Source organism: Paroedura picta, chromosome 7 (assembly GCF_049243985.1).
Source record: "Paroedura picta isolate Pp20150507F chromosome 7, Ppicta_v3.0, whole genome shotgun sequence".
Taxonomy (NCBI): Eukaryota; Metazoa; Chordata; class Lepidosauria; order Squamata; family Gekkonidae; genus Paroedura; species Paroedura picta.
In genome coordinates this window covers 78,612,085-78,637,954 of record NC_135375.1, presented here as the reverse complement: position 1 = coordinate 78,637,954, position 25,870 = coordinate 78,612,085, and the positions used below count along the sequence as shown (strand labels likewise).

Below are 25,870 nucleotides of genomic sequence, written 5' to 3'. Positions count from 1 at the left end.
ACATTTTGTATCTTCTGTTTTTGTCCTTAATTTAAAGAATGTGTCTCTGGTGAGAGATGGAGCAACATGGGTGGAAAATCTAAATACAATTGTACATTTGTAGCTGGCTTATTAGTACAATCTCCATCAAACAGTTCATTGAAATTTAGCCTAATAAAATAAAATAAATAAATGAATGAATAAATAAATAATTGATCAGAATATAGGGAATATATCACGAGCTTTCCCATGTGAGTGAGCATCTCTGGAAAACTACTATTAGAGAAAATTTTATAGCCATCAGTAATGAAAGGTTATTTATTACTTGATTTGTAGCTTGGTGAGTTTGACTGAGAACCATTGCATTTGAAAAGGTACCCACGTTCTCTCTCGTGTTTGATCTATTAAAAACAATTTGAACATGCACATCATAGCTGAAGGATACAAGTAATGAACCTGTAAGTGTGAACCATCTCTTAATAAAATGATACCATTCTTCTTTCCGCTATCAGCTCATTGTCAGTGGACTTTGTGGACTTTGGAACATGTTTGAAGAGACAAGTACCTTTTGATCTTAGTTTATCTTGATTATATTTTAAAGTTAATATGAGTAATCATCAATGAAATTTAAAAGTAACAACTAAAATGTACAACCACTTTATTTTTTTTGTCGCACATCTGTGACTCATTGTAAAGCAGCTTCTTGGTAAATACGTTGCTTGTTTCTTCTGTCTGGTTTTCCTGCTGTTTTATTAGCAGGCACAAATTCCTTAATGACCCCTGGTATAACCACTCAGCATTTTTATAAAGCTTCTGCCTAGGGACTAGTAAGCAATTAGAATTCAGCTCATAAGTATCTGGTTCACTATCAAGTATCCAGGATGAGCTTAGGCACTGCAGTAGCTGGCCTATTAAATTGGCCCCAACAACTTGAAGAAGTAGGAAAAGAAAATACTTTGATACATAAAAAGAGCCCTGCTGGTTAATGCTAGTGGTCCATCTAGTGCAGCACCCCATTTCACCTAGTGGTTAACCAGTTGTTTTGGTGGACCAACAAATAGGACATAAAGGCCAAATGTTGCCTTCTTGCATTAATATTCAGAAGATGTTGCATTTGTTTTTGGAGGTCCCTTTCAGTCATCATGGCTAATAAACAAACTCATGGTCAATGGCTAATCCTGCATTCCGTTGTGGCCATCATACATACACTGGCAGTGAACTCCACAATGTAAATTAGTCATCAGGTAAAGAATTACTTTTTTGTCTGCCCTGAATCTAGTGATGATCAACTGTTTTGGGTGAGCCCAAGTTCTAATATTATAGGACATGGAGAAAAAGTTTTCTATACCCACTTTCTCTATCACATGCAGACATATATAAGCCTCTATCAAGTCCTCTTATTTTTTTTCCTATACTGAAAAGCCCTGAACTCTCCAGTCTTTTTTCTTATGAAAAGCAGTCCAACCCTTTAATCGTCTTGTTTGACCTCTTCTACACTTCTCTTAACTCTGCAATATCTCCCCCTGCCCAGATTGCGTGACCAGAAGTATGAGCAGTATTCCAAAGGCTGCACCACATATGTATACATTACAGTATCAGCTGTTTCCCCTTCTACCCCTTTTATAATAATTCTCAATGTAGCATGTGCCTTGTCTGCTGCTGGACGTTGAGTTAACAATTTCATCAAGCTATCCATTACATCCCCAGGATCTCTTTCTCTTTCAGTCTCAGCCAGTTCAGACTTCATTCGCATATATTTAAAGTTAGGATCTATTTTCCTACCATTTACCTTCATAGAACTTCATTTGTTATGCAGTTACCCACTGATCCAATTTAGAGTGATCCTTCTGGAGCCATTTATTATTTTTTTGGTTTTCAGCTCATAAGTATCTTTGGTTCACTATCAAGTATCCAACTTCAGTTGGAGTTTCCAGAAGGCTAGTCTAGAAGTGGCTGTTGACTAGTCTGGAGGTGTGTAGGGGAGTTACAGAAGCCTAGTCTGGAGGTGACCATTGTGTGGATCATAGTGGCTGGTTGGGTGCCTTGAGGTAAGGTACCAGATGTTGCACCTGGTGAAGGTGGTAGAATGTCAGGCACTCGATAGTTGTGACTTCGGCCTCCATAAATAAGGAAGCAACCAGGATCACACTCTTGACTACGGCCAAAGGTATTAAATGGACCCCATCAACAGCTTGGAGTTGCACTACTGCCCTCTGGCACATCTACCCAGACTGAGGATCTCCATCTTAGTTGGATTTAACTTCAGCCAAATCTGTTTGAGCTAGTCCATCACTGCTTGTAGACATCTCACCAAAGAATCTCGGGGTGCTGATGGATGCCCACCCATCAGCAGAAATAGCTGAGCTTCATCAGTGTACTGCTGACAACCCAGCCCCAAACTCTAGTCCAGCTGGGTAAGGGGAAGCATAAAGATGTTGAATAATATCAGGGAGAGAATTGCTCCTTGTGGGACCCTACACACTAAGGCTTGCCACTGGGGAACCTATATCTCCTTACGACCAGCTTTCATCAGTCATGAGAGACATGGGTAAAGGGGACACATCATCACCCTCCTCTTGCATATTTTCCTGATGACTCCGAGGAAGGCAAAATTAAGAGCCTCCTCTCTGGGGGAAATAGGTTACCAAACAAATAGCCAAATACTGTGCCATATCATTCAAATATGACAAAATTGTGCTATTGGAAATTTGCCTTAGGTAATCCTTAGGTATGTTTTTATCGTTTTATGGTGTTTTAATTGAACATTTGTACATTGCCATGATTTGCTGGATTATAGTTTTGTAAGTTGTATGGGTTTTATAGCTGGCTTGGAGCCATATTACAATAAATCTATGTATCAGTTGCCAGACAGCTGCCAATCCTGTCCACAGCAGCCAAAGAGAGTAGGCTGAAGCAGTCTACAATAGGATCTTGTGACAGCCAAGGGAACTCTAGTTATCAGTCTGTTTCAAACCAAGCAGATAGGCCCTGGCAGAATGAAGTTTTTCTCCACAAAAAAGTTTGCAAAAGCCTCACAGCCAATGTCCATTTGGGCAGTTTTGGACAATCTCTTTAAAGGATGTCAGAGAGCAAATTGTTCTGAATAATTGAGCTGGAACTTTTTTGTTACCTTTACTGCCATCCCATTTGAATTTATATGCATCTTATAATATGTTCTTGAGGCCTTATTGTGATTTTTCCATCAAACTCACTCTAGCCGTCTCACTTCATATTCCATTTGCACATCTCTGATGCATACCATGGAACTGGGTTAGGATGGGAATGGAGAGGGCATCAGGAAGCAATCTCATGAATGGCCTCAGAGACAGCAATGCCAATCTTCCACTAGAACATTGTGTGAGTCACTGAGAGACATCAGATTTCACATAGCATTCCAGAATCCAGTTGGATTCATAAATCTACTTGGGTGAGCGTAAATCAGCTCTCTGCTTAAACAGGGAAGAAGCTGAGTATTGATCCAAGCCTTAAGGCAAAATGGTCTTCATTGGGCTGATATGTATCTCTGATCTAAAGATCAAATACTTGATGTGTGGGACCAGCAACAAATTGGGAGAATCCTGGTGTTGTCATGGTGGACACTAGGTCCAAATTCTGCAAGGTGGTCATCTCTACATGGACTGAAATCTTCTAAGATCAACAACCTCAGGTTGGGCAACGCCTAGCCAGCAGCCATCTTCAGGAAATTCGGCTGGGCATCTGCTGGTATTTTACTGATCAGCAGACCAGACAGATGACCAGACTCTCCACTGCGCCCCACAGTAGACCCAAACATTCAATTCATGGAGTTGTGCCCTAAATTTAAAAGATTATCTGACCAGTACAGCAACACCTCCCCCCCCCCCCCAAATCCTCTTCTCCAGGATTCATGGAGGCCAAAGACCCCAGGTGGAATTAGTTCTTTCAGGGATACTGTCTCGTCCTCTCGGATCCAAGTCTCCATCACATAATCCACCATATTTTGCTCCATGAAAAATGTCTAGGGAGTAAATTTCTCTCTAATCTAAATAATCAGGTTTCATTCCTCACTTCTCCACATGCAGCCAACTGGGTAAAATGGGCCAGTCACAACTTTCTCAGAGCTGTCTCAGCCTCACCTACTTTGCACAGCATTGGTTGAGGTTAGTGGAAGTGTACACATTTATAAGCCACTTGGAAACTGCTTCAAGTATTAAATAGCAGGGTACAAAACCCTGGCTCTTATTCTGTTTTTTAACAAAATAATTAGAGTAGCATGGTTGAATTTTGTAGTCACTGTTTTTCTTTCCATTGTAACTCTCTCTCCCCCAGTGGAATGCTTATGTCACCATGTTCTACTTTTAAATGGTGCCTCAATTGCCTAAGAAAGTTTCCTTTGTCTTGGAAAGAGTCACAAAGAAGAACCTTCTCTTTATTGTTATGAGTTTAGCAAGTCAGAAGTACTAGAACAGCTGGAGATTTTTTTTTTTGTTGGACAAGGTTACTTTCATTATCATTGACACCTGTAATACTTTTTTTCCAGTCACAAGGAATATTTAAACTATTATAAAATATTTCTCCAAAGTACTATCAAATTAGGTTCTGTTTTCTTTTTTGGTTTCACATTTATTATCTGTACTGTATGTACTAGTGTGTACTAGCAATCAGGACTGCCTCATATGTTACTTATTTTTTGCTTGGAAATGACCTCTGTGTAGCAAAACATCTGTTCAGTTTGCCATATATATTATGGCACAAATTTATCTAGCAGCAACACTCGTTTTCATTAACATCCTTAGAACTTTTTGCCTACGCTTCACAAATGATGATACATGTACATTCCTATACAGAAAGACTTTCTGCTTGGAAAATTGTAATATGCGAATCCGCCTTCAGGCAGCAGTACATGTTACATGCATATGCATGTACAAAAAGCTTGGTGGCTGCTTTCCCCAGAGAATAAAGGCTTGGTGAGGCCTTGATATTGAGTGGGAAAGCAATGCAGATTGATTTAACATCTTCCTACCTGCCCTTTCTGCATTCAAAATCCCTGTTGCAGAAGTTTTGTTTTACCTTTGAGCCTTTCTTATACACCTGTGTTTAGAATGTAATTCAACCCTCAATGTTCAGACAGAATGCAATACATATTCTTAATTGGCAATGACAAGTTTTTAAAAAGGTTTTATTTTGTATTGCTTCATCTGTATCACGCCAGTTATACCAAGGATTGGTTAGGGCCAGTCCATGCATGACAAAGGCCACTTCACTGATTCACACACATGGTGTGGAATTCTTCACACACAACCTCAGATTTTAAAGGCATGGAGGAGAGGGGCTTAAGCCTTCCTGCATGTCTGCCATTTTACTGATTTGAAATGCCCAAGGGAGTCACTCTTTGATGTGTTGAGGAAACTTACATACAGCCATCAGTAGACATAAGTTTCCCTAATGGTGCATATAGCAACATTTCAGGTTAGGGAAATGGGCTTGGTGGAAGGCTTAAGTTAATTTCTCCCTGTGTGTTATAGTTCTAATCCTGGTATTGAGCTGGACGTCCTCATGGTAGCAATGAGGACTGTGTGAATCTGTCCTTATTCATCTATAGAGGATTTTTAAAAAATGCAGTTTCTGCCTTTTTCTAAGCCAGTATTGAATGTAGCATCAAGGATCCCATTCAGCTGTTGTATCCACATGGAGTCTTTGGACAAATCTGTTTAGTGGTTGTAGTGGGAAACAAAAATGGTCAGAAAAGTACTATTGTTAGGAATAAAATATATATTAATGCAGCAGTATTTTCTGTTTTTAATTGTTGGTTTCAGCACTACACTATCATTATTTAAGCACCCATTTATGGTCCAGAAAATCAACTGTTTTCTACTAAGTTTGCATTCTTAAAAATCCATTATTTTAATAGGAAAAAAACCCAAGAAAGGATAATGTTATTTGAATTTGGGTAAATAATGTGAGTATTCATTTCACATTGCTCTTGAGCTATTTGGAGTAAGAATTTTAAAAAATGTCTGTAGAGGTACAAGGTGGGGCTGGGAAGAAAGTGTTCGCTGTATTTTGCTGCCTGCCATGCAGTGGAATTCTGTGCTAGTTATTGCCCAATACTCGAGGATTACCTCATTTGCAAATGTTTACTGCACAAGGACCTTGTGAAACTCTACAGTGACTATCTGAAAGGTAAAATATTGAATCTTGTGGCATCTTAAAGAGTAACAGATTAATTGTGACATAAGGTTGTGTGGACAGATGAACTCGTCTATGAATGCATACCCCCTTCAGTAAATTTGACTGTTTAATATGATAGAAGTCTCTTGAATTCAGTTCCGATGTGACGGTGTGCTGTAGTTTTCAGTTCTGGTTTAGAGGGGCATAGTTTGCTAGTTCAGACCTGTGGTTTTCAGACAAACACTGTATGGAGGATGGTCTGAGTGGGTGAATGAGTCTGAGGGACAGCTGACAATGTGACAATGCCAAACAGTAGCTGCAGGGAACAAAACTTTAAATTTTCTAGGGTACAATGCAGCCCATGTCTGCAGTATAGGAAGAGGAAAGCTCCAGCCTGTCCCCCACATACACCATTTTCATGAGTCAAAAGAATACTGGGGAGAGATATATTTGCTCCATTTTGAAGCTGCACATGTCATATTCTGTTCTTGCCGAGTTTGGCCCTGAGTTTCCATAGCATAATGCTGAATGGCATTTTGTCATTTTGAGTCTGTTGGAATGAAAACAATAGATATGGTAATTTTGAGTATCTTTGAGGACTGTGGCTGGAAGATACAAATTGCAAAAAACTGCTTCATATTTTTATTATCTGTTTTTCCCCCTCAGCAGCATATATCAATGCCATTACAAATGTAACCACTGAAAATAAGTTTTAGGCTGGGTGCATTGATAGGTTGTGACTCTTCCCGTAGCGTACACCTTTGCTCAGACATTTCATAGATGGTCCAAATCCAATCTGTAAATTTCTCCTTTTTCTTAGCTTTTGGAAAGACCATTGCCTGCCAGACCAGTAAGTAGGGTTAGGGCCAGTAAGTAGAGCAAGAGAATGCAAAGATAGACAGCAGATGTAGATCATGAAATACTTGTTTTGAGTAAAGTAATGTTAAATTGAATTCCAGAATAGTTTGATTCAGATAAATTTCTTATTCCGTACCAGATTGTTTTTATTTATGCGTTTCTGGCTATGTGCAACCTTCCTTCTTCTTCAGTACTATGCAGGTTACTCCAGTCTAGGCCTACTGATTTGAATGGATGCATCCTGGAGTAACTGATTAGTACTGCAGTGCTAGCATGATAGCATTCAAGCTTTTGTATTCTAAAAATGTAATATGTTCTCTTTGTTCCCTATATCTGCATGTAAAAGTTCGTTTGGTTTCTGAGAGCCATATTGGAGCACAGCTGAAGTACACAGTATTTCTCAAATGTTACTACAGATTCCATCAAGTTTAGGAAAGTAATTTTGTACTTTCATATCCATCCACACGTGACCTATATAAATCTCCTTGTAAAGTACATGTCAAAGAAGAGATCATCCAATATTATGAGAGTCAGGAAGCTTATTTCAAGTCCTCGAAAAAGATATAAATCTTAATTTCAAATAGAAAGGATCTATGAAAAACATATCTTATTAAAGCAGCTGGGAAATATTGTTCATTTTCCAAAATAACATAGTTGTCACAAAATATTTTTAATAAATAAGCAAGAAAAATTAAAATCTTATACATGGAACACAAAGTTGAAATGTTTGCTTAATGATACAGTGATTCTGATTTTTTAAATTAATGTCTTTCATGTGTATGAAACTGGATTTACTGCTTAGTGCTCTACTTCTTAAGTAGGGCACCTAAAGAAATTGAACCAGGACTGAGTCAGTTAATTAATTTAAAATAGATTACAAATCAAAAACATATTACATAATGTTGATTTAATTGCCACTTTTTATTTACTTAATTAAGAACACTCTGTAGAAGTTAACAGTTTGGACAATTGCTAGTTGGGTAACTTGACATCAAGCTGCCACCAGAAAATGTGTTGATGAACCTGAAGGTGAAACCCATAGGCTTAAAATACGAAAGTATAATTACTTTAATTTTACACGGCAATTAAATAATATCCGGGTTACTGTTTCTAGGTAACAGTCATAAAAAGGACTGGTGACAACGTGATGAAATTATGTAGGTGGTCATTAGGGAGAGCTTGAAGCAGGAGGGTTCATGTAGGGAAGTAAAAAGGAGACAGAATAACTGAAACTCCTCCCACAAAATTTAGCATGCTTAAATTAGAACGTATGGGATAAAATTAGATGACATGAGTGCCAGCAGGAAGGCCAGTTTCACAGTAAACTAGCTGAAATGTTCAGTAAGTGTAATTTTGGAGCACCCAGTGAAAAAGAGAAGGGGAAAGGTCCCACACATTTATGTATTGGACAAGAAAAGCATTTTCCAATGCCACATATTTTTGGTGTGACTAAAATATAGAGATAAATGAAAGTGAGACTTTACCCAATGTGTAGATGCCACAACAGAAAAACTTGTATCACCTATGTGAGTGAGGCTAAATTACTAATAAAATTTACATATGCAATGTTAAAGCTGTTAGTCATAAAATTGGTTATTTATGTAATGTTAGCTGAAGCTGAGGTGATGTGAAATTGCTAGGAAATTTCTAAGTTCAGAGAGGTTGTAGAAGTAGAAGGTTAATTATAATTATGAACAGAATGATTAATGGTAATTGTCAAACACAGAAAGAGAATGGATATATGTGATTTGCTTTCATGCTGATTTTATACATGTCCAAAATATTTTTGGTTTTACTGTTTATTTTAATCATAACAGCCCAAGGTAGATATGCTAATATTCTATTTATTTACAACTGTTGAAAGATAGTTATTTTGGAATATATAAATAGTCTACCTTCTTGTTAAGTAATTGCTTTTTATGAATTAACAATTGAGAAAAGTTAGGGAAGTAATTTTAAAATATTAGACAGAGGTTGAAATAGAGTAGTCCTGAAATAGAGTAGTCCAGTGCTACTCCTGGATTTAACCAGGGATCCACCATCTTATCATGCAGTGATGGTATGGACTTTCAGTTCTTTCACAATCCCCTCTGTTTTAGTAGTGCATTCTTGCCCTACCACTGAATAAGATAAACTTGTTTTTTATTCTCTTTTTTTCTCCAAGCTTAAAGCTAAAGCAGAACATACTACTTAAGCACTGAAAAATAACTAGGAATTTATTCTCAATTTCTAACAAATCCTAAGATTTTGAAAACTAAATTTTGAAACTAAATATGATGATGGGATACCAATTTGTTCAAACTTCAGCCCACAAATGAAGTCAGTTGGGAGGAGATTAAAAAGGGCCATACGGGTAGGATATGTTGAGCCATTGCCCTGCACTGGTTTACCCCTACATTCTGATGCTGAAACTTCTCCCTCCCCCCAGGTCAGTTGCACCACTGCTAGTGAACAGAAGACAGCAGGGAAGCGGCCAGTGGAAGGGTGGGGACAGTAAACATGTACTCCATGAGAGTGTCAAAGTTTTTATTCCTCTTGCCCACCAGCATCCCCCCTTAAAAAAAAAGAAGAAGATTAAATCCTCCTTGTTTTGTGTGACTTGTGGTAGGGGAAAGTGTCCCCAAATTGCAGCTGATATATGGTGACCCTGTGGAATTTCAAGGCAAGGGACGTTCAGATGTAGTTTGCATAACAGGGCCAGAAACAAGTTAAATATACTAGTATTGCCTTTAAATCTGTTTTGAATGAAAATGACAGTTTGGCATACTTGGAATCACACCCACAAATTTATTTTGGCTAGGAAAACCAGAAATTGTTGAAATTTACTAACATTTGTAGCCTGCCTTTCTGCCATTCATTTCAAGGGGGGGGGGTTCAAAACAATTGTCTATTGTCACGCAAAAAAGGAAATTAAAAACCCAATAAATACAGTAAATATCCCAAGATTCATTAATTACCTCCTCATAACATATAATTCACATGAGTAGCTCCTAATAGTAATCTGAATTATGAGACCGGTACTTGCATCTGTAAATATGCCTTGAGGTAGATAACTTTAATCAAGATGAAGAATAAAAATATAAAAAAATATCTATGTATAAATATATATTGCAGATATCTTAACAAAACTGTCAGCTCTGCTTGGAAATTTTATATAGTGGTTAGAAAAGCTTAAAGAAACAAGAATAAAGAACCAGGGCAGAACCCTAGAAATTAAGCAGTTGACAACCCAAGGAGGAACACAACATCAGACATGGACACCTCTCAATCATCAAGTCCAAATAAGGGCACAGTAACAACAAGGGGGAACCCAAGGGGGTCAGGGATAGCAATAATAAGGGGAAGAAGTATGGACAGTGGTCGAAGGAGGCTGGACAATAGAAGGGGTTTGAGAAATAACCACTCTCAAACTCCTTCTAACCTCCGCTCCATCTCTCAGGCCACTAGGGTGGAGGCAAAGGTGAACAACCCACCTCGGACACTGATGCTGTGCAACGCCAGGTCAATCAACAACAAAGCCTCCACTCTGCAAGCGTATTTCACAGAGCAGGGGATAGACCTGGCATGCCTGATGGAAACCTGGACCAGGGATGGCAACACAGTCACCCTTAAAAAGCTAACCCCTGCTGGGTTCTCCGTCCACCATCAGTCACGGACCACAGGGCAGGGAGGGGGGGGGCAGGCCTCAAATGGCTGATCTCCTTCCTCCAGGGTCGCGGACAGAGGGTAGCAATAGGACAGAGAGTATCTAGCCATCACCAGCTCACATGTGGAGTACCACAAGGAGCAGTCCTCTCTCCTATCCTATTTAATATCTTTATGCACCCTCTTGCTTAGCTGGTGCAGAGGTTTGGGCTAGGTTGCCACCAATACGCAGATGACACCCAGCTCTTCCTCCTGATGGATAACTGCCCTGACTCCCCCCCCAGAATTTTTAGTCAGATGCCTGGAAGCAGTGACAAAATGGATCAAGCAGAGTAGTCTGAAGCTCAACCCTGAAAAGACAGAGGTCCTGTGGTTGGGTAGGAAGGGACCATAGGAGGAAGCGCGCCTGCCCACCCTGGATGGTGTGCAGCTCCTAGCAACTCACTCCGCCAGGAACCTGGGCGTGATCCTGGATGCTTCCCTTACAATGGAAGCCCAGGTCACAAAGGTAGCACGGCTGGCATTTTACTACCTCCGCCAAGCCAAAGTACTAGCGCCCTACCTGGAACCTGAGCACCTAGCCACAGTGATCCATGCAATGGTCACCTCTAGACTAGACTTCTGCAACTCGCTCTATGCAGGCTTACTCTTATCGTTGATCTGGAAACTACAACTGGTGCAGAACGCCGCGGCCAGGATTCTCACTAAGACAAAGAGAGATCTCATATCCGGCCAGTAATCCAAGAACTCGGCTGGCTGGATTAAGCTTAAGCTTTAAAGCCATACTCGGTCTGGGCCCAGTGTGAGAGACCGCCTCCCTGCCTATATCCCCAGAAGAGCTCTACACTCTGCCACTTCCAACTGGCTACAGATCCCTGGCCCTAAAGAGGCATGTTGCATCTCAACAAGGGCCAGGGCCTTTTTAGTCCTGGCCCCCACCTAGTGGAATGAGCTCCCCGAAGAGATCAGGGCCCTGCTGGAACTTCCACAATTCCGCAGGGCCTGCAAAAAGGAACTCTTCCACCAGGCATTTGGTGGGGCCGACTGACCCATAACATCTACAGGTCCCCCCCTCCCAGACTGAGAGATCGAACCTGCTGAGGGAGTGTCAAAGTTACTGTTGAAGTGCTGTACTAATTGTTCTAGTTGGTGTGTTGTTGTTATACTGTCATATTGATTTTGATAGTGTTCTATGTAAATGTTCCAAAACGTTTTATGTAAACCGCCCAGAGCCATAGGGAAGGGCGGTATAAAAATCTAAATTAATAAAATAATAAAATTAATAAAGAAAATAAAGAAACAAAAAGGCTATAGAATTATAGCAAATTGTGCATAATATTGCAGCCTCAAGTCTGCATATCATGTCTATAACAAATTGTCATACTCATCTTTTAAAGTCACAAAGCTAACCAATTTAAACTGCTATTAAATACAGCATTTTACTCAAGGACTAGTTAGAAAAAAAACTGTCCAACCTCATCTCCCAAAGTGATCAATCTGTTTCATTGTCTCAGATATTTCTCTTCTCATCACTCTTGCCTCTCAGAGACCTATTATGCTCGCAGGTGGCTGTGCCAGGCTGCCACTGGTTCCCTGCACTGGGGCAACAAGCCCCACCACTTCCTGTGTACGAACAGGGGAAGATTTGCTCTGCCATGCACGGTCCACCCCAGAGTGCTGTATGTACACACACAGTCAGGCACAGTGACTTTACCACAGTGGTGGTGTGTGTGTGTATTTTCACGATTTTTGTGGAAGTGAAAAAGTGTCCTGTTCAGCCCTGCGAAGCGTTGTAGACCCAAATGGGCGTTTTCTGTCCCCGCATAGGCCTGGCCAAGGCTGGCTGCTGATGGTGCCCACAGCGAAAAAAGGAAAGCAGAAACTATCTGCTTCCCTTAACACAGGGCACCAGAAGCCCTAATTGGATCCATGCCCAAGAGAGGGCCAGGCCAGCGGTGACATGCATAAGCGGGGTTAATCCCCGCTACCATACAAGCACCAGTCCAGCATTCCGCCCCCCCCTCGCCCCCGGTGCATAATTGGTCAGATAGTAACTGGAAACTCTGCAAGTACTCCTGAAGTGATGAAATAGTCTGATTGCTGTTTTTTCTTCTACACTTTATGGTTCAAAAATTTCAAAGGAAAGGAAAATATGAATATATTCTCAAGAAATTAACTGTAGGATTTTTGGATATTTGTGGAAAGCAGTATATATCTGTAACTATTCTCACAGCTATATTATATGACTAGAGGACATTTTCTTCCAAAGATTTGGGCCTTTAGAATGTTTGGTTCACAAATCAGAGTTTCATCAGAATACCTTTCCTTGAATGGTATGAGAATGAAGTCCTTGTGACACCTGCAGGCAAAACATTTGCAGATCAGTAATGTGTTTCTTCAATTCTTTGTAGATTCTGGACAATCGGGGAGTCCAAGCCACAATGATCCTGCCAAGAATCCACCAGGTAAAAGTGTGTTCTGAGTCATTTTGCGACTGAATACTGTTTGAGAACAAAAATTGTGATATTAATACAGCTGATCAGTAACTATTTGGTGCTGCAAGTAGAATGTGAACAGACATTCTGAAGTGGCAAATTCATTCAAAACAGGGTGGATAAAAAAAAAATTAAATTGGACCTTTTTAATAGAACACTTTTTGAGGGAGGCAATCTGTTTTCTATTTAAGATATAGTCCATAGTTATTCATCATGAAATATGGATTTGTTTTTAATCATGTAGAATGAGGCTGTATATTCATGCAGTGTGTATAAAACTTTTTGATAATAGATTCTATTAATCCATTCACAATCTCGTGGTTTCTCAGAGGTTTCTGTAAGATTGGTTTGGGCAATATTTATATCTCAAAGATATTATCACAGATGCTTGTGTTTGCAGTTCTCAGAAATGTCAATCTGTGTCAGATCAGATAACATGCCTCTTTTTTACAGCAAAAATATTATAAAACTAGAATTAAAGCCCGTTATAGCGGATACAACAGGCCCTAGCAGACGGGGAGGGAGGAAAATAGCGAAGAGAGAGGGAGGTAGAAAGGAAGAGAGTGATTAAGATAGCGAGAGCTTGGAAGAGTAAGGGAAGGGGTTGTCCAGTCTATAAGGGCATGAGGTTGAATATGTATGTTGTGTGGGGGGTTGTGGTGGTGTGGTGACAAATGAGGGCATGGGTGTGGAGAGGTGGGTGTCAAGAACCTGTGGTTTGGAATGTTAGTTGAGTGAACTGACCTTTGGGAATTGTGGTATAATGGTTGCATTTGAGCATTCAAGACCCATGTCTTCAGAAATGTGAAGGGAATATCAAACTGGAGACTTTTCTTAGGTTCTTAGGAGGAGATTACATGGCAACCAATTTCTACCAGTTCTGTGTTCAATGTCATTTCCCTTGTGTGAATTAGGCCTCAGACACCAAAATGTCTGCATGCCCTAATGGGGTAATCACTGTACACAGGTGTCCGCCCTGCTCCTTCTGTCTCCATTTTTTTTACAGTTAATAAAATGTTCGGACCAGGGTCAGTCAACTTCCAGGTGGGGCCTGGAAATCTCCTGGAATTGCTGCTCACCTTCAGACTATAAAGATCAGCTCTCCAGGCAAAAATGGCTCATTTGCAAGGGGTGACTTTGTAGCATTGTATCCCATTGAGGTTTAGGGATGCCATCCTCCTGGTGGGGTCTGAGAATTCCCTGGAAGTACAGCCCATTTCCAGGAAGTTAGGCTGAAGAGAAAGCTCTCTCCCCTCACATGCATCCCTTCAAAAGGAATGCACATGTTCCCAAACACCCCTTGGTTGCTTGACTGGTGATCTCTGCCCTTCTGAAGTCTGAGGCCTACTGCTGGCAACTGGGGGAGATTAAATGGCAACCAATTCCTCCTATTTCTGTGGCCCTACGCCTTCTGTCTCCATTTTTTTACTGTTGAAATAATATGTGCCTACATGATTCTTCCACTGTTGCCCCTTAGAAGAATATGGATTCTTGTACCCTGCTGTTTACTACCAAAAGGAGTCACGAAGTGGTTGACAAACACCTTTTTCCTTCCTCTCCCCATAACAGACACCCTGTGAGTGAAGTGGGGCTGAGTGCTCTGTGAGAACTGAAATGGCCCACAGTCACCCAGCAGGCCTCAGCAGTTTAAAATCGCCTTCCCTTCCTCTCACCATAACAGACACCCTATGAGGGAAGTGGGGTTGAAAGCTCTGAGAGAAGTGGGAATGGCTCACAGTCACCCAGCATGCCTCAGGTGTCACTAAGCAGTTTAAAATTGCCTTCCCTTCTTTCCCCCATAACAGATACCCTATGAAGGAAGTGGGGCTGAGTGCTCTGAGAGAACTGTAATGGCTTACAGTCACCCAGCAGGCCTCAGGTTTCTCTAAGCAGTTTAAAATTGCCTTCCTTTCCTCTCCCATAATTGGTCTCCTGTGAGGGAGGTGAGCGTAGGGGTCGGCCCAATCAGTATAATTAGTTCTGTTTTTCCCAGAGAATCCTAGTCTTAAATGCAATCCAATAATATTTTTTTACTTGCACACAAGAAATGTGGAACAGCAGACTCGTAGTACTGTATTACCAGCTGTTTGTGAACCTGGAGAGCTACATAGCAGCATGCAGCGTGGTAGAGAAAGGTATAGAAAGAGGACATAAAAAATGCAGCACCTGTGATGTGCATCCCTTCCCCTTAGCACCTTTCTGAATATCAGTACTTCAGCAGAAGAAATATTTGACTTGGGTTTGCCTAGAGAATGGAATGTATGTTGGTGCTTTCAACTGCAGTCCAAACAGAGATTTATACTACAGCAGTGCCAGTGACTGTTTTCAAGAAGGCTTACACAAAGTAAAGCAAGGGTTATTTTTGTTTATTAATTTGAACTTTTTGTAAGTTTGAGAGACAGTCATGTTTGTGTGTTTTTACGGGACTGTGTATATTGTTTGTGGGCTAGACAGGATGATAGGGGAGATTGATTTTGGGGGAGTGGGGGGAGTCCATGTGCCTTACTTGGTCATATGTACAGTGAGAATAGTCTTTATTTACTAAAAAAAATCTTGAGCGTGAAAGGAGCTATTCTTGACCATATATTTGCCTGGTTCTTTCCTTTTCTTTAAAGCAACAGAACACAGTAAGACAAGATGCCCCTGGGTGCCATGGCACCTGCCAGTACTTATCCTGGTGCCTGTCAAGGTTTTTAGAAAGTGGGCAGGGCCATTATAAGGCAGGGCTGTATTGGCTGCTCTCACTCAAATGACAGGGGTTTCTACAGCTGCAAAAACAGCTGCAGCCACTGGAAGATCAGGAGGACTGGTAAGCGCTTGATCTTTTGGTTCCATTCCCCTTTCGCACTTTTTTTCTTTTGATTTCCCATTCTCTTTCTCTCTCCCTTTGAGACTTTCAGACATTTCTATTTATTTCCCCTCTCTGATTTTTTTTTGCAAAACAAGGACGGAACATATTGCATTCAGCTCTGACTCCCGTGCCAACCATTTTAGGTTGGTGTTCACTACTCTCTCCAAAATTTCAAAGATATTTACAAACTCAACAAGGTTGAGGACTCCTGCAGTAAAGTAAGGATTTTGAGGTGGCAGGGTTTATTCCCCCTTGTTCTTACACTGCTTGTCTGTTTTTCAGTTAAGCCCCGCTTCCTACTTTATATATAAAAGCATGGATGCATGAATAATAAATACACATAGATCCTGCTGTCAAATCTGATTTGGCCCCCAAACTTATCAAATTTGGAAGCATAATTTGCTGTCTCTCTCTCCCCCCCCCCCCCTTCCACAATTATTAGTTGAAAGTTTTATCTTTCTCTCACAGTCCCCTGTATCTTCACATGCTGTCAGGGCCATTGCTATGTCATGTTTGGGGATTCATCTTGATTATGAAGAAGCCAGCATGTTGGCAGCATCATTTTGCAGTTTCGGATGCCACCACCTTCTCAAGGGTTTGGCAAGACAAAGGGAGTTTGGAAGCACTGGAGTTATTTGGCAAGACTGCTGGCATTACAAGTTGGCTTCTCTTAGGTTGGCTAGGCTATTGCATTCTTTGGGTCTCTGGTAATTTCCCTTCTTAACTAGGAAGGAGGTATATCCTTTGCCAAATAAAGGAACATTATGCCCAATTTAAAAAATAATTATTCCTGAAAATACACCAATTGCATAGATAATTCAACTAAAATTAAGACATTACACAGTCAGTATAGTACTGGAAGTCTTCTTTTATAGTACTGGAATGCTTGAGTTGAACTCCATATGCACTTCAAAAATAGCTTGCAAGCTCAGTTTGTAAAATTACTTTTGTTGAAGAAATATCAGTGGCAGGATGGGACCTGCACTAAAGGTTGCCTTCCAAGTTTCTTCTCCGTGCATCCCTTCTTTCTGAAGTTAGGTGGGTGTTTACAAAAAAATGGGGTGATATTTCTATCCTGGTATCCTGATATACTTTCAAGATCCACTGGGTCTGAATCCAAAGCTGTCTCACTCTCCAGGGTTGTTTTTTTTTTTTGGACACATACCCAGGATATAGCCTCAGAACAGAGCAAGAGGAGGGGATTTCCCCATACTGGTCTGGCTCCTCTTCCCTGGCTGCTCCTGGGCATGCCTTTGAAATGCCTCACCAAGGTAGGGGCAATTCTGGACTCAGCCAGTCGTCTCTCCCCACCCCAGTTCTGGGAAGCAACAGGACCCTGGGCCAATGGATACTTGCCTTCGACTAGTGAACTCCCTGGCTGTTCCTCCTGAGCTTCTTTAAAGAGCTGGCTGCCCTGGCTGATACCCTCTATAAAGTCAGTGCCAGGATCCCCTGTGATAGAAACTGGGTTGGCTTTTGCTGTTGAGCGTGCCACTGAGAGCTGGCTGGCCTCCTTGAAGCTGGATGACTCCTCTAAGTACACCTGGTCAAGGCCATGCCCTGTTGCAACTTGATACGCACATCCCCCAGCTTCAAGGTTTGCTGATGTAGCTCACCTTTGGTAGGGTTTGTAGTCCCCTAGGGTGACAGTAGTGGCGCCAAACCCAGAAAATACTTTATTTTTTTGGTGTCACGCAAAGACAGTTTTATCCTTCTGTACTGACTTCTGCAAATAATTTTATCTGCTGTTTCCTTTTTTTTAATTTAGTGTGCTAGTTAATTATTCTGATTTTACGTGCTTGTTTTGTGTGATCTTATGGAGGTGTACATGTATGGATAAACTTAGTAGAAAATCTGAAAAACTATAATCTGTAACAAATTCAGTTAGTTGTGCTTATTTTTTTACTCGTGCTGCTGACACACGATCATGTCAGAAAATAAAGGCACAGGTTCTCATATACACAATCATGTCAGAAAATAAAGGCACAGGTTTGCAAACTATTGCAAACAGTTTGAAAAGGAAGTAGGTAATCTTCTAGATAGAAAGATTTGTGTGATGTGCTAAACTGGCACACCTGAAACACATAATAGATACTTGGGCTGTTAGTCTTAACATACAAGATGGGGTGGCAGAACAGCTGTTTGTCCAAAATAGTGTTAATTACTTAAAGCCTTGTTATTTACAAATGAGAGCCAGTGTCTTGATGGGTTCAGGATCAGATTGGTTCCTGCTATGCATTTTAAAGTGTATTCTTCTGGTTAGTGTATTGAACAGTATATTTTAGAAAAGGGGGATATGTAACAATATATATCCTGCATTCAGTATTCCTGCAGTTATTTCAAACATAGCAGCAAAAGGAGATAGATTCAGGTGGGTACCATATTGGTCTGAAGCAGCAGAAACAAGTTTGAATCCAGTGGCACCTTTAAGACCAACAAAGTTTTATTCAAGGTATGAGCTTTCATATTTAAACACGCGGCTTAAGATATACATGAAAGCTTATATATTGATTTTTTTAAAGGAGAGGGTGCATTAGGTTGTCCCTATAGCTGATTCCACATTCAGCAACTTTTGTTGTGCAATCTTATTTTGTCCACATGGTATTTGCCTCCATTCTTGTTTTGCCAAAAACTTCACATTTCAAAAAAACCTTGAAAAATTATTCCCTGACATGATGTTGTTGGGATGATATTTTTCATGTGTCTGGAAAGGAAAATACAGTTTGTGGTAGGGCAATGGTGGTAGAGCAGTGTTGTAGTGTTGTTATTGCATTGTAACAATAGAAGGGGTAGGTTTGTTTCTCTGCTCTCTTGATTAGCATCTCCAAATTTCCTGAAGTACTTTCTCCCCCTCCCTAGGCTGTACAAGGCCTATCTGTCTTTTCAGTGTTGATTACCTTAGTGGAACCCCCAGTACCTCCCATCAATTAGCATTATCAAAGGATTCAAGTATTGTGTTATTAGAGCAATACTACTCAAATGCATCACCTTGTTTTACAAAGGGGGTCAGAGATTCATGAGTGTGGCATAACAACAGGGGGCACAGTATATAATTATTGTATGAAAGGGAAACCACAAAACCACGGCTAATGGGGTGGGAAAACAAATTATCCTGTACCTTGTGGAATCCTCCTTGCAAGTGCAAACTCCATATATAGAATTATTATAGTGGTGGTGGTGTAGTGGCTCCAAAATGGGCTCTTGAAGAAAACAAACAGAAGGACTCATTCTAGCTGCACTCAAAACAAATCGTATGAAAGCCAAGATTTAGAAGAGCAGTGATAACAGCAAATATCAACTTTGTAAGACCAAAGATTAAACAGTCGTTCATATGGTCAGTGTCTGCAGTAAAATAACTTGAACTGCAGTCAAACTTTGCAAGATGTATGACTTACTATCAGCTGGAAATTCATGGGAGTACAAACCAGACAAGGATGATGGAACAAAGATTCTTTGGGATTTCTGATTACAAACAAAAATGCCTAGAGCATAACACCCCTGATATCACAGTTGTAGAAAAGAATGAAAAATAGGGTTTGGATCATTGACATTGCAGTCCTAGGAGACAGCAGAAGGGAAAAGGAAAAACAGGGAGAGAATCAGGAAATAATGAAAACCTGCAAATATAATTAGTGTGTCTCTGGGAGAAAAGGATGTCCACCATGCTGGTTGTCATTGGGGCACTTGAAGTAGTGCCTAGAAGTCTCAAGAAACAACTTCAGCTTCAGAAGACAGTGTTGCTTAGGACAGCAAGAATCCTGCAAAGATGTATCTGCAATTCCCCAAGAACTTGGCTAGATCTAGAATTGCCGAATAGTATCTACCAGTCGAATATTTGACTGTGACAATTCATAGTAATAATAATACTGTATTACTATTATTAGGTATTATTAATGCAAAATCAATTGGCTCTGTTTAATGTTGACTGTCTAGCCACTACAGAGGAGACAACAGCATTCTGTATTTGCTCATTTTGACAAATCCTTATTTCCTTTTCTGTAAAAATTAGAATATCTTCCTCAGATGTGGAGCACAAGAATCTTACCAAAACACTCCAATGACCTGGTAGAGCTTCATTCTCCTGAGTCAGACCATAAATGTTACATAATCATTCCCCATTAGCTATTTAAGAGAAGGAAGGCTTTTGTGATTTACTTTTAATATAGACTTCCAGATTAATCTTTTAATAGTAACAGGTGGTCTTTGTCTTTATAGCTCTTCTTTTGAAAATATAATCAGCAGTTTTTCTTGAGTTACATGCAATTCTGAGCACAGATGGCCTTGTTATTTTATTGCACTTCAAGTTACCCTCTTGTGTGTAGAGAACTAGCCTCCATAGTAGGAGTGGAAGAGAAAATTCTGTCTCAAAATCCCTTGCGTCACCATCGTTTAAACAATTTCAATATACATAATGTCCTATATAATATTGGAAATGTTTGGCAGAATACTGTAGGAATGAATACATAGAATCAGAACATATTTGTACTTGTTTGCTTTCTGGGCACCTGCAGTTATGTTAAGTGAACACTACATTGATCTGTTTTATGATATAACTGAATAGATTTAATTATGTCTCTTATACATGCTACGTCTTGGGCTCCAAAAAGGGAAAGTGTGATGGATTCTGACAATATTGGTGCTCCTTCCAAGTCTGCTGCTAAGAAGTGTTTCAATCTTTATTTGTAGTGCTGGATATTATGTTATTTACCACTTGTCCTTAAAAAAAATTAATCCCTTTTATGATTCTAGCTTAAAAATAATTATAGCCTTTTAATGTATTTTTTGCAAAAAAAATTTTAAAGCAAAAGTAGACTCCAGCTAAAGATTCATACTTTCATGTTCCCTTATCTCAATGAGACACTTATAAATGATATTTTAACGCCATCATGTACCAGATCAGCCCCTGAACAGAGTGTGATATGTACCTGCATAAGAGCCAAGAGTGAATGGCTTAAAAGTTCAAATTTGATACAGAACTTAATTATTAAAAATACAAATTTGATAAACTTTTTTATACTTTACTATGTATAACCTTTTTTTCTGCTACACATACCTGAAACTCTCTAAAATCTGTGACTCCTTTGGGGATTTCTGCACCCTTTACAAATAGTGAGATACTTACCTTTGGTTGTTATATTCCAGCCTCTCCATATTGTGTCGCCAACATGCAGCGTCTGAGCAGTAAACATCCTCCATTTTAAAGCTCTAGTTGGTGAATCCCAAAAAGTTAGTGAATCTCAAAAAGATTCATCAACATATGTAGTGCTACCTACTGAAGAGCAACCAGCAGGCCATCAGCAAAAAAAAAATGTATGGAGGCAACAAAACGCTATTTCTGCATCCAGTGTTCCATCCTCGCACCTGCCTCCCTCTCCTAGGGATGGGAGTTGTTTTTTTTAAGTGAACTGCCTGGAGCAACGAATAGGCGTTCGATCGTACAGGCAAAGGCAAAAAAAAAATGTTTCCCCAAAGTTGTAACACAGAGCATGTCTCTCTAAGCTTCCCCCACAATCAGGAACGAGATTTATTTTTAAGAGAAGCAAGACTTGTGATTCCATAAGTGGTAGCAGTAAAGAAGCACTATGCATAGGTGTTTCAACGGAGAAGTATTGATTTAAAAAAATTAATGGGCATTGTGGTCCCTTTAAATCATGGAGAAAGGGGATTGGCTGCCTGGCTTGATTGACAGGTGAGAGAGTTATGTATAAATCGTGTTGCTTTCTTCCACCATTTCCAGCAACACTTGTGGAGGGGACAGAGCTCCTTAGCAGGCCCAGCCTAGCAGGCCCAGAGGACCTCGTTAGCAGGCCCTCCACCATGACCCTTTGCCCAGGGCACTCTCCCCATACCTGCTGCTGGCTCCAGGCAATAAGGCTCATTTGAGAGCAAAGAGGCTAGACCTCAGGGACAGAGGGTGGGAGCTGCAGGGGCAAGGCCAGTACCCTGATTGGCCCTATTCCAACTTGGACAGCCGGACACGTTCCCCCCCCCCCCAAGCTGTTTTATAAATATATAGAGGAACCATGGATGGATAAGGATGGTGGGAATTTTGCTGTTTAAGAAAATATTATGACCACCTTCACAAAATGGCTGTAATGGAGGGTAGGACAGAAAGAAGAGAAAGGATCAGAAGGAAAGCTATAAATGTGTATTACAAGCACAAAACCCGATGGGTGAAACTGAAAACAGGTATTAAAACATGAGAGTGCAGTTTATGTACTTGTTTTTCACTTTCACCAGCTTTATATGAAAAACTTCTAAAATGTTAATAACTTTGTTGCCGAGAGGAAACAACTGATTCCTAGCTTAGGGCCAGAATCTGATTTAGTTTGGGGCTAAATTCCCTAGATCTATCCCTATACACACAAAATAACTAATGTATCATGAATGAATTGGATGAACAGCAGTGGGGGAAATGATGTACTAATTTCATTAAAGGTGGATTTAATCTGGTGGCTGCCACAAGGTGAATGCTATCACAGAATTTTTGTAAACCAAGCATATTCCTAGAACAGAGGCAAATTCCAAATGGGTGCTCCCTACAGAAACAAAGGTGATATCTCCAGGTTTGTAGGAAAGCTGGAATCCTCCTTCTACTTTGGTAGACAGCTAGATTAGAGTTCAGTAGAGACCAATAGGATTTTTGAAACATAAGCTTTTGAGAGTCAAAACTACCTTTCAGCTACCTTTTCTTGAAGCATACACCCAGCCCTCATGAGGTTCTCCTGGCTTTGACCATGGTTTAATTAACTATGGTTTAATTAACTGCCAAAAGGTATACTGGTGTGTGTATCCTCTTTGTAGTCCCCTAGTCATATCATCCCGTTATTCCCTAATGTTTATTTATTCTTAATATTTATAAATATTATAATAGCCTGAGACCTATAAAGTCCACTTGACAGGATCCATCCAGTCTCATTCCCTGGAGGTACAAAACTTACCTAACTCTAAACAGACACCACTCCTGGTTCACACCTGGCCCTTCTAGAAATCCATGGGTCTTGGTTGGCTCTTAGCTGCCCTGCATATAAATCAAATAGGCATACAGAGATGAGTGAGTGACAGAAAGGGTCAGCACTTTTGTCCATCTGTCACAGTGGCACACAGGTGCATCATGTTCATGGTTATGATAGGGTTTTTGTTTTTTGAAAGATCTGCTGGAAGGGCTATTTTAATATTTTAGTTTTGAAATACAGAACAAAATTTAATCCACTTACTGCAGTGTAATTTGAGGGAATAGCTGTATGGCAGGACAATATAAAATGACAGTATATCCTGGAAACTAAATTACCAACATAACCAGCTTAACCACTTCTGTCAAGCACATGAATAGCCCTTTGGTATTCCACATCTATCAAGCATGTCCTGCAATTTTATTTTTAAAAGTTCACAGCAAACCAGTTCTGAAAAAGATTTAAAAAAAACAACTGAATTACAACCACTGTTGGATTATTGTTTATGGTACTTTAGTCTATGTTATATGTTTAGGTAATTTCATGTATCACCCTGCAACGTTATATGTAAACCACCCTCAGCCATATGGGAGCGTGGTGTAAAAATCTAATAAATAAATAAATAAAATAACTTGTCACCTGAACTACCTGGAATAAAGAAGCACATGAACTGTTGTTCTAGTCAGTGTTTTCTCCAAGCTATGTACATGAGTGGCTGCTCATTAACACAGGAATCCCTGCTCAGCAGCCATCTGGAGCCATGCTGGGTCTTGCATTACCCATATTAAGATCACAACAGTTCTGTTTTGCTCAGGACGTGATCTGCTCCACTCAGTATTGGGTAAAAATTAAAGGAAATATTACTTATAGCAGAGAAAAGTACAAGTCTGTACAATTCTTCTTATTTAGCCAAAGAAAGGAAGCACTCTATTTCTCTGGTGTTTGTTTCCTAGACAGCTAGTGATTACAACTAGGGATGGGCACAAACCTAAAACACCCAGTTGGGAGTAGCAACCAAACCCAAACAGAAGGCCCCCATCCAAACCTAGCTAGTATGACAAGTTTGGTTCCTCTTATCTCCACCTCAGAAAGGGAGCAGCCATTTAACTTGTCCATTTTGCTTTCCCTGCTTCAAAGTGGGGGAGAGTGCAACCAAAGGGTTTAATGGTTCATTTAAACCTAAACAGCCATTTAAACCTAATAGCCGATTGATGAGCCTCTTGTGGCGCAGAGTGGTAAGGCAGCCGCCTGAAAGCTTTGCTCATGAGGTTGGGAGTTCGATCCCAGCAGCCGGCTCAAGGTTGACTCAGCCTTCCATCCTTCCGAGGTCGGTAAAATGAGTACCCAGCTTGCTGCTGGGGGGTAAACGGTCATGACTGGGGAAGGCACTGGCAAACCACCCCGTATTGAGTCTGCCATGAAAACGCTAGAGGGCGTCACCCCAAGGGTCAGACATGACTCGGTGCTTGCACAGGGGATACCTTTACCTTTACCTTTTAGCCGATTGGTGGTCCCACCTATTGTTAGATTGAAATGGCTGGCACCATTCAAGAAAAATGGTTCTCTGCCATTTCAGCCTACACAGATCAGCAGCAGACCCCATACTACTCATCTGTTATGTTTAACTGGCCCCAAACAACCAAACTGGACAAAAGTAGAATAAACAAGATATTCTGTAACCAAAGCATTAGGATTCTAGAAGTTTGGAACCAACAGAAAGAACTGAAGCATAGCATATTAGATCAGTGGTCCCCAACCCTGGTCCAGGGACCGGCACCGGTCCGTGGATCAGTTGGTACTGGGCTGCGGCTCCTCCTCGTCCTCCTCCCCAGCTACTGCCTTGGGGGCTGCCCTGTCACTCTGCAGCCGGTTCACCTTTGGTGCTCTCCAGCAGCCACCATGGTTGGGGGCCCACCCTTGGCGGGGCACTGCACAGCTGCTGCTGGCAGCGCCCCCCAGCGGGCGGCGGGAAATCAGGGGCGCCAGCAGGAAAGCAAGTGGAGCAGGGGCTCAGGTGGCGGTGGCAATGTCCCTTGGCAAAAGACTACCTCCCTCCCCCCCAGACCTCAGTAATATTTGCCAGCATTGACTGGTCCCTGGTGATAAAAAAGTTGGGGTCCACTGTATGATACGTTAAGTGGTACCGAAATAACATAAGTTTGATCCTACTTAAATTAACCTAAACACGGCAGTATAGTCTGTAGTCCATAATCATTTATCGAAGAAAGTTAGTAGAGCCATTTTGTACAATACAACCTCTTTTTTTTTTGCCGGCATCACAGCTGACTGATGGTCACCTCATAGGGTTTTCAGGGCAAGAGGAGTTCATAAATGGTTTGCTATTGCCTGCCTTCATGTCAGGACATTGGTATTTCTTGGAAGCCTCCCATCCAAATACTAATCAGAGCTGACCTCAACCCTATTACCTGCTCAGAAAAGCTCTCTAGAATGGTTCACGTTTTTTTAGTTTGCCAGAGCCACTATGTTGCCTAATCGTCCCCAAAACACAAGAACAGGGAGAGAGATTTACTGAGAACTTCAGGCCATTAGCACGTCTCTGAGAATGAAGAAATCTCAGTTCCCACTGACCTATTTTTGAAAATATATGCTACACTAGGTAAATCTCTATTGAAAAATTGTATTATGTTATGTATGTTGATTTCTCCTTTTCTCATTTCCTGATATTGCTACAGGGCAACAACTCAGATGGCAGAGCTCCATATTCAATTATGAACTGAGCTGTTCTTTCCTGGAATTATTGCAGCATATTAGGTGTTTGTTGTTCTTGACTTTGCATTGATGGGCAAATTCTACCTTGTTTGTACACCCCATAACAAAATCTAGTCAAGGGACTCGGTTTAAATATGCTTGCCAACTAGTACTACGGAACAGTTGAAACTCAAAATTTAGTGGCACGACTTGGTCCTACGTTCTGTACA

General features: G+C 40.7%; 1 protein-coding gene across 17 annotated transcripts in view; it reads left to right on the top strand.

Annotated features, from left to right (window-relative positions):
- NFIB (nuclear factor I B) overlaps positions 1–25,870 on the top strand; it is a 340,661-nt gene that overhangs the window by 230,277 nt on the left and 84,514 nt on the right. For all 17 annotated transcript variants that reach the window (XM_077345073.1, XM_077345064.1, XM_077345062.1 and 14 more), the window contains exon 3: positions 13,044–13,097. In XM_077345073.1, the coding sequence (XP_077201188.1) occupies positions 13,044–13,097 (54 nt within the window). The remainder of the gene's footprint in view (positions 1–13,043; positions 13,098–25,870) is intronic.